Here is a 12,336-nt window from a genome sequence, read left to right as displayed (position 1 = left end):
TACTAACAAAGAGTAAGAAATAAACTACTCTTCAAGGGCTCCGACAACACTTGAGGAACACACAACACTCCTCACATGGACCTTCAACAAACAGAAGAACATACACTCTGTTTAAACTGTTTTAATCACTCTTGTACAATGGGCAGATTAATAAAGTTTAGTATTCCCATTTAATTATGGTGACTAGCCTTAGAGAACTATCATTAAACCACAGCACTCTGCCATTTAGATGGAAGAGAATTAATAAAGATGACAGCAGGGATATAAAATCCAACATTAGGCATTTTTAAATGCTTGTACAAAGGCAAATCAGTTTAAAATTCACACAAATGTAATAGTTGTTTTTTGCTCTGTTTCCAAGAACATAATTGTTAGTACTTGATTTTTAACAGTTGGGGGGTATAAACAGTGAGGGCAGTGGTATGTATGGAGGGGAAGGGACGGACAGCAGAGAGTTCCAGGGAAACGCAGTCATCACAGAATCCCAGAATGGTTTGGGTTGGAAGGGATCTTAAAGACCATCCCCATTGCACACCTTCCACCAGCCCAGGGTGCTCCAAGCCCTGTCCAACCTGGCCTTGGACACTCCCAGGGATGGGGCAGCCACAGCTTCTCTGGGCACCCTGTGCCAGGGCCTGCCCACCCTCACAGGGAACAGTTTCTTCCCAATATCCCATCCAACCCTGCTGTGTGTCAGTCTGAAGCCATTCTTCCTTGCCCTGTCACTCCAGGCCCCTGTAAATTCTACCTCTCACTCTTTCCTGTCGGCTCCTTCAGGTACTGGGAGGCCACAATTAGGTCACTCCAAATCCTTCTCTTCTCCAGGCTGAACAATCCCAATTCTTTCAGCCTTCCCTCACAGCAAAAGGCCAGGGAAAAGGAGCAGAGTGACTGAGACAGTGACCTCATTCAGCTGCTGGGCAATTACAGGAGAATTAAGCTGAGTCATGGACCTAAACCCCCCCCTCAATCAGAGCTCACCACGGGGCTAAATCCCTGCCCACGGGCCTAGAGCTGTATCTCACTGGGAATTTTATAGGAGAAAAATCAAACAGCAATTAATGCTTCACTGAGCACTGGAAAAGGAAAAGAAAAAGGAAATAGGGTGACACTTCTTTCAGGGCTGAAACAAAGCAACAGCAGCTCACTCTCAGCACCCACAGCTAAGGAAGGGTCTGCCCTGACCCAGGCTCCCACCTACCTTGAAAAAATAGTAAGAGAGAAAATTCCTTCCAGCCACAAAACCGAACGGAGAAGAGCCTGCCTGCATTGCATATTAATGGAGAGAAGGATCTGATGCCCAGAAGGGAAGAGAAAAAAGGAAGGAAAATGGGTTTATTTGCAGATCAGGCCCAGCAGAGCTCGCTGTCCTTCGGGGCAGTTTCACCACGGGAATCACGGCCATCCCACGGCCATTCCCAAGGGGATACAACACTCCCCAGCCTCTCTGCACGTGGGATGTCATTCCCAGGGTCACTTTGTCCCTTTAACAAGAAAAGCTGGTCTCCCACTGACAACCAGCAGCTAAGAATACAGATTAGCAGCAAAACATTTTCCAGGGCACTAAGGAGTTCTGAAGTGCTTTTTTTTCTCCTCCTCTTTTTCTTTAAACACAAAAAAAAAAAAAAAAAAAAGAATGGTTTCAAAATCGTGTGGATGACAAAGAGCCAAAGGGAAGGTGATCCTGGAATACTCATTTGGGGAAAAAATTTAATAGAAGAGTTGAAAAAAGAATCCAGACTGCCCAATGCTTCACCATATGGTCAGTGCCTGATGGAAAAGTTTAGAGGGGAAAAAAAGATTTAGTTTCTGCCTGCAAGAGGGGGATTTTCTTGTAGCAGTTTCAATGACAACAGCTGTTTGAAATATTAAACATTAATATTAAAATATTCCCATTATGGTTCAGTATTAATGTGCCCCTGACAATGTACAGAGTTATGTAAATTTACACCAATACCTACTCTTCTTTTTAACTACATTTGACTTGTCAGGGCTTGGCTTCTAATGATTGAACTGACATGGGCCCAATGAATTTAAATTCTGTTCTCTGTGTAAGAGAGAGTTGCATTTTAAAAAAATGTATAGTTCTATTTTCTCCCCTCAGAGATAAATTTTATCTGTAAGAATCCACAGGCAGAAATAGATTTTCCATTGGAACCACTGATTTGGAATAAATACGGAGCTAGGATCCCTTTGATCTCAAATTCCAGCCTGAGTCACTGCATGGACTAAACACTGTATTTAAGGGCAAGGGGGATCCAGTCCTGCTGTACCTCACTGCTTCCTTCATCATCCCTTCCTCTGGCTTAATGAGCCTCTGCAAATTAACAATTTTTCTTGCCCACATGAAGAAGAGTAAGTTAATTCCTCTTCTTTTTAGTCCAGGATCTCTGAGCTGTCATGTTTTGCACCCAGTTCGGGGACACACACAACCCCCCAAACCTTTCACAGCAAGCAAAACTGGGTTTGTGAGGCTGTGGCAGCCCTGTGTCCCCACAGCCAGATAATACAGACCTTTAGCTCAAGTTTACCTGCTCCCAGAAGCTTAAGACTGGGAAATCTTAAATGGTTTGTCCACAGGACCAAGAGGTTTGAGAAGTCACATGGAACTCAGGCACAGGCTGTAACACCAAGTGTTGGTTTTCGGTTGAATTTCAGTGCAAATTCACAATAAACACACTGAAATGAGCATCAGATTGAAGGTTAAGCTCTGAGCTCCAATACCACAGCGGTGACCAAGCTTTTGATCCCACCCAGCTCAACTCCTTCTCTAAAACAATGAATGCTGATGCTTTCTGGGCAGAAAAAGCCCAAAAAAAGGGACAAGTGAACATGTCTGCAGAGAGAAGGAGCAGCACTGGGCCTATTTTTGAAGGCGTGACACAGAAGGCTGACGTGACTCCATTCAGTCCCAAAATCTACTTGGATGAGGATTCAAATTAAGAACATTTTGGGACACATCAAGTCCAGCAAGCTGCTTCCAAAGGAGCCCAGTCCCCAGCGAGTCACATGGAGATGAGTTCGTGTGGAGATGCTGGAACAAAAGGGCTGCAGGAATCACATCATCTGTGATTCACTTTCACACAGTGACACTGTCACTGGTCCATGTCCTGTGTCACTAACAAGCAGGACTTGTCCTAAATGGGCACAGAGCACCATTCACTCCCAACCCACTTGATTTTCTGTTATTGAAGGAGATCCAGAGTCATTTCTGTAAATGGACTGACACCACTCACAGCAAACAACACACAAAAGATTCCCACACACTTTAAGTCTTGGAAATAACAGCTAATAATTTAATTTTTATAAAGGTTTTTGAAACTAAGCACCTTGGTAATCCCTTTGGGATAAAATTCGTGTCTCCTGGTTGGCACCTTCTGCCACAGCACTAGAACAAGTCATTGAATCTTTCCAGAATTTCCACAAAGCACCCAGCAAGGCCTCTGCTAACACCCCAGCTGGCACTGTAAGATCACCTGAGCTTTTTTTAAGTTTATTTGAAGCAGAATGATCTGATAAGAACTGTTTCTAGACCAGGTGACATCAGGGATTAGGAAACACTTCTTTCTTTGGCATCAAAACCAAATCCCACCCTCCTCAATGACTCCTCCATCATCAGCAGGCACAGGCACCTCAATTCTGTTCCCCCCACCTCGCTTCCAGAGATGGGGACTCCACCACTGCCCTGGGCAGCCTGTTCAAGTGTCTGACCACCCTTTCCACGGAGGAATTTTCCAAATATCCAATCTAAACCTCTTCTAATGCAACTTGAGGGCGTTTCCTCTTGTCCTGTTGCTGTGAGAAAAGACAGACCCAAATCAAAGCATTTTAACAATACATCTGAAATTCAACAAGCTCTCTGTGCCCAGGATATCACCATATTAAAGTAATCTTATTTTTGCCCCTTATTCCAAATATATCATAAAGTGGAGGCAATCTTGCATCCCTTCAGATGCAAGAACAGGACAATGCTTAGAAATTTAAGAAAAACACGATCAGGATAACAGCAGCACAGGAAAGCAGCAGGAGAGCACTGAAATGCTGATGTAGAATGGAACTGGAGACGGGAAAATGAAGCAAATCCCCTACAGAAGCCACGTGTGTGGTGGGGCAGAGCAGGACAGACTCTGAAAACTAGTTTATAAACAGAGCTGTGCATTACTATGTGGGATATTGGGAAGAAATCCTTCCCTGGGAGGGTGGGCAGGCCCTGGCACAGGGTGCCCAGAGAAGCTGTGGCTGCCCCAGCCCTGGGAGTGTCCAAGGCCAGGCTGGACAGGGCTTGGAGCACCCTGGGCTGGTGGAAGGTGTCCCTGCCCATGGCAGGGGGTAGAGCTGGATCATCTTTGAGGTCCTTTCGAACCCAGATCAGTCTGGGATTCCATGATTTCCCTGTGCCTTGCTTCCCAAGCAATCTTGACCCATTTTTCCTGTCATTTCCTATCATTTATTACCTTTTGTTATTGCTCCTTACTTACCACTTCAGGGTTCTTGGAACAAGGTAATTTTTCACAGGAAGAGGTCACGAGGCTACAGAAGAGTTTCAGTTACACTGAACAATGTACAGATACGCTCTGTTCAGCTTTTATACTTAAAAAAAAAAGGAAGAAATCTCTTCCTCTCCCGTACAAACAAAAGAAGCTGGGTTTAAACATTAAAATGGAGATTTGAATCAGAATATCCCAGGTGGGAAGGGACCCACGAGGTCCCTTAAAGCGTAAAAAACAACATCCTGTGAGTATTTCTAGCAAAATTTAAAAAAAAAAAAAAAAAAAAAAAAAGAAGTAAATTTAGTCAGAGAAAAGCAGACGCAGGAAGCCAAACTGAGACCTGGCAGAGCATCACCACAAACCCTGAACCACAAAAAAGCAGCTGCTGAGCCGTAGGTGGGTTCAGGGCTCTCTTTAGCTCCAATCCTGCTCCAAAAGCCCGTGATTATCCGTGACGAAGAGCTGGAAATAACTTGTTTCTGTGTTTGTTTTCACCTCAGCCCTAAATTGCAAGGGTCTGGGGAGATTATTTGAGCTTAAGATCAGAGCTATTTGAGGAGTTTTGCTCCCAGACCTATTCAACGTTATGCTGTGCTCTGAAAATCTGGTTTTTTAGCCTTCAGAAAGCCCAAAGTTTCCCAGGGTGAGTCATGGGAGGAACCAAAGGGTAAGTACAAAATACACAGAGAAAGCCCTGTGGTTCTCCTGCAGCAGAGGAAGCTTTTTCTTGAAGAACTCAGCACAAATCCTGGTCCAAGTTTCTCTGAAACTCAACCACAACATGAGGGGGTGATTTTTCTTCCAGTTCATCTACAAATTCATTATTTTAATTAGAATTCAGAGCAAAGATAAAGCTCAGAATAACTTGCAGAGCTAAGACAGTTACTTCAAATCACTCCTAACAACCTCAGCCCTCCCTGGTCGCTCCCATTACAAACCAGTTTAAGGCACACACAGAGATTTATCTACTTAAAGTACAGCCCCAACAGAAAGCAGGATCAAAGGGAAAAACATCTTCCTCTCCTTCCAAAACTTCTCCTCCGTTACTACAACCCAGAAGTTCCAGTTTCCAGCTGTGGGGAAAAAAAATTAATAAATCTGAGATTTGTTAGAGTGCTCCAGATATCCAAATGTGTCTGTGCAGCAGCAACTTAGAAAGAAAGAGGGTATTATTTAAGGCAACATTATTCTTACAGCGCTTAATTTGCACAGCTCCAAGCGGTATCACTTTCCAACCAACAATTATAATTGGATATTTGTGTTATACAGCGAAGTTTTTTCACATTTAGACAATTTTATCCCTTCTCCACAACGAAAACTGACGTCCTCTGAAAAAAGGGCTTTTCGAGCCTGAGTCTCAGGTTTCACCAGAGTGAGCACTTGATATCAAACTCCACATCTTGTAAAGGGGAGCCAAAAATCCCCCAGACCAGGCTGAGTGGCTGCTCTGGAAGCTGTAAAAAATACTAGATTTCATCAAAAAGGCACACTGAAACATAATTATCCCTCTAAAACATAAAAAGAAAAGCAGAAATAGCAGAATTAAACAGCCATCTAAGTGTGGCTTTACACAGAGATAGCTCTGTGACCAATTGGGGCAGGGGCAGTCTGCCACACTGGGCACATTCCTCCAGAGGGATAAAGAAATTATTTGTTTTTTATTGGGTCTATGTGTAACATTTGCATCTTGTTACCACTGATATTTTAGCCTTAAAAATTTTCAGACATTCCTCCAGGGCTTATCTTAAGCACATTTTTATTAAGTTCCCTTCTCTAAAAAAACGAGCTCCAGTGAGTTTTGACGCTTTGTGCCTTTGACAATGATATTCTTTGTCCTTTCCAGCTGCAGCAGATTTAAGATAATCTCTTCTTCAAGTGGACTTTATTAATCTTCCCAATGAAATACCATCCTGAGGTAAAACAATTATTTCCAGTTCAGCTCTTAGTAACAGTTAAGCCCGTGCTGGAAAAGACAACCAACATCTGGCAGACACAATATCTGCAGCAATTAAGAATAATTGTGAAACCATAATATACAAATCTACCGAAGTGCTGTGAGTGGAGCTCTGCACAGGCAGCTCTGCCTTCCTGCAGCTCAGAGGGGAAAAAAAAAAAAAGCAGGGAATGACTGCAGAAGGATTTCACCAAGTCAGCAGCTGGGCCGGCCACACACAGCAGCATTTCCACTGTCACAACACACAGGGATGAGCTGGGATCTTCCAGGGATGTGCCTGGATACTTCCAGGGAGGTCTCCAGGTGGAAGGGGGGACACCTCACCTGAGGGAGCCGGGTCTGGGGTGTCCTGAATCACCCCCTGACACATTCCATGTGCCTTCAGCAGCGCTTCAGCCTTGAGGAGCAACAGGATTTCACTGAACAGGGGGAAAATCCCACTTGTTCTCCCCTTCCCATTTCAGCTCCCAGGTGGACTCTCCCCAGCACCTGCCAGTTGAGGTGTTAAGGCCTCTCAGCTGCATAAAACCTGAACAAAGTTCCCAAAAAACATGTCCCAGGGACAGGCAGTAACACAACGAGGAGCTGGGCTGGTTTCACACCCCAAATGCCCCTCAGATCCCAAAATATTCCCTCTAAATAACCTGAACAGTAACCCCAAATCCCTCATAGGGTCACACACTTAAACCTGCTTATCCTCCTGTGGTTCCCCATGGACAGAGGGATACAGAGATCCAAGATTCCATCACTGCCCATATAAAACCCCACAGTTGTTCCATCTCACCTCAGAGGAGGAGAACCGGAACAGTTGATTATTATTTTTATTCTGTCTGGAAAAAACCCCCCCACATTTCACCTGCATGTTTCAAATTAAAAAATCTGACATTTTCCTCCATTTTCAGTCAACTGTCCCATAAGTTTATTTTTTTATTGAGCTGGTTTGACTGCAAAAGTGCAAATTTACAGAAAGACAATTTTACCTTTTCTTGCTAAAAGAGTAGTAATAGATAAAATGTTACAAAAGATCTGATAGATAAACTATAAAATTATCTGATTTGGAATCAGATCTATGATCAAAAGCTCTTCTAAATACCAGCAGTTTGAATAAAAGCTAAAGAAAATAAACATCATTTTCCCTACAAAACTCCTCCAGTTGCTCATTCCCCCAGCTGAAATCATAACCCCCAGTGTAAAATCAGGATCATTACTAAAAAATAAGAAATTATACAAGACATCAAGTAGAAAAAGATTCAAATTTATACACCATTTCAGTAAAATAACATCATCTGGGGGGAAAAAGAAAAGGCAGTTTTGGTCTGGGGGCTCCTTAGAGGGAACATTTTACTTGAGGGACAAGCAAAAGCCTGGGTAAAATATGACCTATGTGCTTGACTGACTGTGCACTCTACTGCTGTCTGGACCTCAGAACTCCAGTTTCTTGTGTTAGGGTGTCCAGCAACAATTATTTTGGGGAATGGAACAAAGGAGTTGAATGTATTTTCCCCAACCAAAGCCCAAAAATTGGACAGGTAGAATTACACTAGAAAGAGCATCCTGAATGATCTTCCACTATTTTTTTATAGTAGTAAAGCTGCTTTTCCTCCAAAAGAAAGGAAATAAAAGGGGTTATTTCTCCTCCAAATTCCATCACTGAATTTTTCAGTTCACAAGTTTGACATCAGTGAGTTTGTCTTCAACAACAACAGACACATCACAGATGAATCTCTGAAACTCAGCATTTCCTGCAGTAGCTTTCCCTGCCATCACCTGCCTGGTGGTTTCCTGGTGGCCAAATATTTCAAACCAGAAACATTGGCTAGCCCTGACCTCCTTAATCAAGTGGTCACCCTGGAAAGGGGGAGGAGCCTCCCTTGCTTTAGGAAATCAATGCAATTATCACTATCTGCTTCAGCATCCCTGGATATGGGCTTGGTGGGTCCTTGGCCTGGTTGCTCCAAAAAGGCTGCGGGTTCTGCTGGTTCCCAAAGTAACCAATAAATAGATATTTTCTTGGTCACCCACCTGTGCTGGGAACTTGTGCACGCACCCAACTCTCTGCAAGCCCCAACAGCCCCATCAGATGGGCACAAAGCTCCTTTTCCACCTGGAGCTCAGTTCCCTAAATAAAACTTGAGCATCAAAGAGATCACAGCAAGATAAGGAAACCCCAAAGTGCGTATTTATACACAGGTAGAGACACCCAAATGTGCCAGGGCAGAGAATCCCTGCCCTGCACAAACACACACAATCCCAGTGTCTGCAGGGCTGCTGACAAACACTGCAACACCCCATGAGCTCATGGAAATTAAATGGAATTGGTTAATCTACTCCGAGTGCCAGAAGGGAATTTAAACAGCACAATATTGCTCCCTAAGCATGCTCAAGGCCCCAGATGAAAGAGCCAATCCCCCAAAAAAGAGCGTGATGTCCATGTGGGACTGAAGGTCACGGAACAAGGGAATAATCATTCCAGTTACACAGTAATGAACGTCCATAAAATACACACTGCAGATAGAACATCACTGACGTGATACGTGTTGATATGTGTTCACCACCTTTTACTGTCAAGAGAAAAACCTGTTTCAGGGGTAGGAGGGTAGCAAGAATAAGACTTGAGGTTCCTCTCCACTCCACTGGGTTTATTCAGTTTGTGCAATCCCTGAGTGTGCAGGAACACAGACTGGGGTGAAAATCTGCTTTACACAGGCGGGTAAAATCAACTATATATCAGTAGAAAGACTGAACCTGAAGGCCCATAAGTCTCCTTTTCAGCCAGAAGCAGAAATAAATCATGGAGCCATTAAAAAGAAGCATCCCCAACTTCTGGTGACACAACCCACACGTATCTCCCTTAACCAAGCCGCCAACCAGCACAACTTCCTCTGGCATCACAACCCCCATCTCCCTGGTACCAACCAGAAAAACAAAAACAACCCCGTGCCACGGAGGCACCCACAACCCCTGGGTGGAAAACAGAGGCCAGCTGCTTATTTCCATCCCCATCAGCAGCTCCAGCCATGGAGCAGTCAGGGCACACGAGCTCTAAGAAGATGCACTGAAAGGAGACAGCACTTTACAGGCCACAAACCACGACTAAACCTGCCTCGAAAATGTCTGTGAGCCGAGTTATTTCAGCAGGGAGGTGTGTTACAAAAGCTGCTCGTGGCCTGAGGAGCTCACTGCAGTCTGTCACCCTGGACAGGAGAAACCCAGGCACGCTCCACAGGCCACGGAGCCGGGAAATGCCGGCTGCCTCCAGGAAAAGAACAACGGATTCAGTGCGTTCTGCAGGAAAAAAACACGGCTAAGAGAGGAGGAAATGCATTTTAAGGCTAAATATGCCCAAACTCGGCCCCAAAGGGCCTGCTCGTCAGACAATGCAGGAATCTCCCTGCAGAATCCCAACTAGCTTTTTTTTCCCTCTGGCCTCCATCTCTGCCACAGCTAAAACCCAGCAATCCAAGGGAACCTTACCCATCACCGTGGTGGGGGGAGAACACCATCACAACCCCAGGGCTGCCCACAGGCCAAGAGGGACCTCCAGGGCTTACAAAGGTTTTTGTTTTGGCTAATTCCGAGGCACATCTTGGGAGTGCAAACCCTCCCCTGCAGTATTTGCAACCCAAATATTGCAGCACTGAGCTAATTTCGGGGAGCTGGCACAAAAAAAAAAATCGACTACTGGAGTAATCGGACCAGAAAATGACAGTGAGCTAAATTTAGGAGTAACTATGCAATGCAATATTAATAAGAGATTATTTCCCTTCTACAATTTTTTTTTTTTTTAAGTTAAGCGGGCAATGCTCCTTTTAAAACCAAGGTTCTCCATCCCCCTCAGAGATGGATCCTACAGTTTCCAGGGTGCCAACATGAGGCTCAACCCCAACCAGGCTCTCCATCCTCCCAGGGATAGATCCTACGGTTTTTTGGGTGCCAACGTGAGGCTCAGCCCCCACTGAGGACGAGCCTCTTTCTGGAGGGAGGGAGCCCCGGGGAGGGGGAAGCGCTGTCCCCATGTCCCCGGAGCTCCCCCCAGGCGCTCCCAAGGAAGGATGCCCCGTTTCCCCGCAGTGCAGGCGCGGACAGCCCGCACCGCCCCCCCCTCCTCTCCCCATCACTCACTTTCTCTTGTACTCGTCGCGCTCCCGCTTGACTTTGGCCAGCACGTTGTAGAGGGCGCGGATCTCGGGGGTGATGGTGTCGATCTGCACGCCGACCCCGTCCGGGTGGATCCAGGACACGCCGGGGCCCTGCACGGTCTCCAAGCCGCCTCCCCCGGTGCGGCGGACCTGGGTGTAGCTCCAGATGGTGCCGGGCAGGCGCCCGTAGTGCGGCGGCGAGGGCAGCGCGCCGTGCCCGGGCCCCGGCGGCGGCAGCAGCGGGGGGGTCCCGCCGTCCGTCTGCACCGCCTGGTCCCGGGAGAAGGTCTTGTAGCGCAGCCGCCGGTCGCGCTCGCTCTGCTGGGCCGCCAGCTGCTTCTCCAGCAGCCGGTTGCGCCGCTCCAGCTCGTGCACCTTGGCCAGGAAGCAGCGGAACCGCACGTTCAGCCCCTTCAGCAGGTGGATGTTGGAGCCCAGGTCGTTCCGCAGCGCGGCCGTGACCGGGGGGCCCCCGCCGGCCGCAGCGGGGCCGCCGCCGCCGGGGCCCAGCGGGCAGGAGGACGAGGAGGCGGCGGCGGCGGCGGCGGGAGAAGGCGCGGGCCATCTCCCCGAACAGCAGCGAGTTCATGGCGGGCGGAGCGGAGGGCGCGGTGGCGGAGGCGGTGGAGGGGACGGTGGAGGGGCCGATGGAGGAGGCGATGGAGGGGCCGATGGACGAGCCGAGGCGCTGCCGCCGCCGCCGCTGCCCGGGTCTGAGCGCACACCGGCCGGCCCCGCCCCCCCGCCAGCCGGGCCTCTGATTTGCATAACCACGCCCACCCTTCCCATAGCCGGGCTCCTATTTCCATGACCACGCCCACGGCTCCATATTGGTCAGTGTGATTTGCATAGCCCCGCCTCCCGCGGCCAAGCCCCGCCCCCGCGGTGCCGCAGCCCCTCCACGTGTCCCGGTGCGGGGCGGGGGGCGCAGATTTTTGGGGTAACCGGGCCCAGCCCGCTCGACACAGCCCTCAGTGTGCGCCCGGGTTAATTGGAAAATGTGCAATAAATGGGGTAAAGGCCCCTGGCCTTGCGTCCCTGCTTTTGGGAAACCGCCTGATTATTAATCCCCTGCTAATCCACTATGGAGACAGACCGGGAAAGTTGGGGCTGTTCAGGCTGGGGAAGGGAGGGTTATGTGGAGACCTCACAGCACCTTCCAGTATCTGAAGAGGCTACAGGAAAGCCAGAGGAGGACCCTTTGTTAGGAACTGGAGTGACAGGACAAGGGGTAATGGGTACAAATAGAAACTTAGGTTGGATATTGGGAAGAATTTGTTCCCTGTGAGGGTGGGCAGGCCCTGGCACAGGTTGCCCAGAGAAGCTGTGGCTGCCCCAGCCCTGGAAGTGTCCAAGGCCGGGTTGGATGGGGCTTGGAGCACCCTGGGCTGGTGGAAGGTGTGGTGGGGGGGTGGCAATAAATGATCTTTAAGGTCCTTTCCAACCCTGTAATATTCTATGGTTCTACAATTAGTTCAGATTAAATTATGAGGGTGAATTTTGTTATCCCAAAGCAGAGCCCTGCCTAAGTGCTAAATAACAATGCTGATACTGTAATAATTGAGTTATTAAATGAGTGTTTCCCAACTGCTGCTCCTGGGCCTCTGGGCCACTGGGCAATCAAGGGATATTGTTTAATTGAATGATGTGATTGCTCCGTTGTGCTGCCACACATGGAATGATGCGAGTGAGGCCCACGGAAAGCTCTCAGTAACACTGCTGTGAAGCTGTAGTAATAATAATCCCATCAATT

The 12,336-nt window shown here is 47.5% G+C and overlaps 1 protein-coding gene across 1 annotated transcript in view; it reads right to left on the bottom strand.

Moving 5' to 3' along the window:
* IFFO2 (intermediate filament family orphan 2) overlaps positions 1-11,172 on the bottom strand; it is a 37,585-nt gene extending 26,413 nt beyond the window's left edge. Inside the window, 2 exon segments of the mRNA XM_050322338.1 lie at positions 10,567-11,129; positions 11,131-11,172. Of these exon segments, the coding sequence (XP_050178295.1) occupies positions 10,567-11,129; positions 11,131-11,172 (605 nt within the window).
* Positions 11,173-12,336: the final 1,164 nt, after the last annotated feature.

This window comes from Myiozetetes cayanensis, unplaced genomic scaffold (genome assembly GCF_022539395.1).
Source record: "Myiozetetes cayanensis isolate MyiCay16 unplaced genomic scaffold, myiCay2020 scf28, whole genome shotgun sequence".
In the NCBI taxonomy this organism is placed as follows: Eukaryota; Metazoa; Chordata; class Aves; order Passeriformes; family Tyrannidae; genus Myiozetetes; species Myiozetetes cayanensis.
This window is presented reverse-complemented; position numbering and strand designations above follow the sequence as displayed.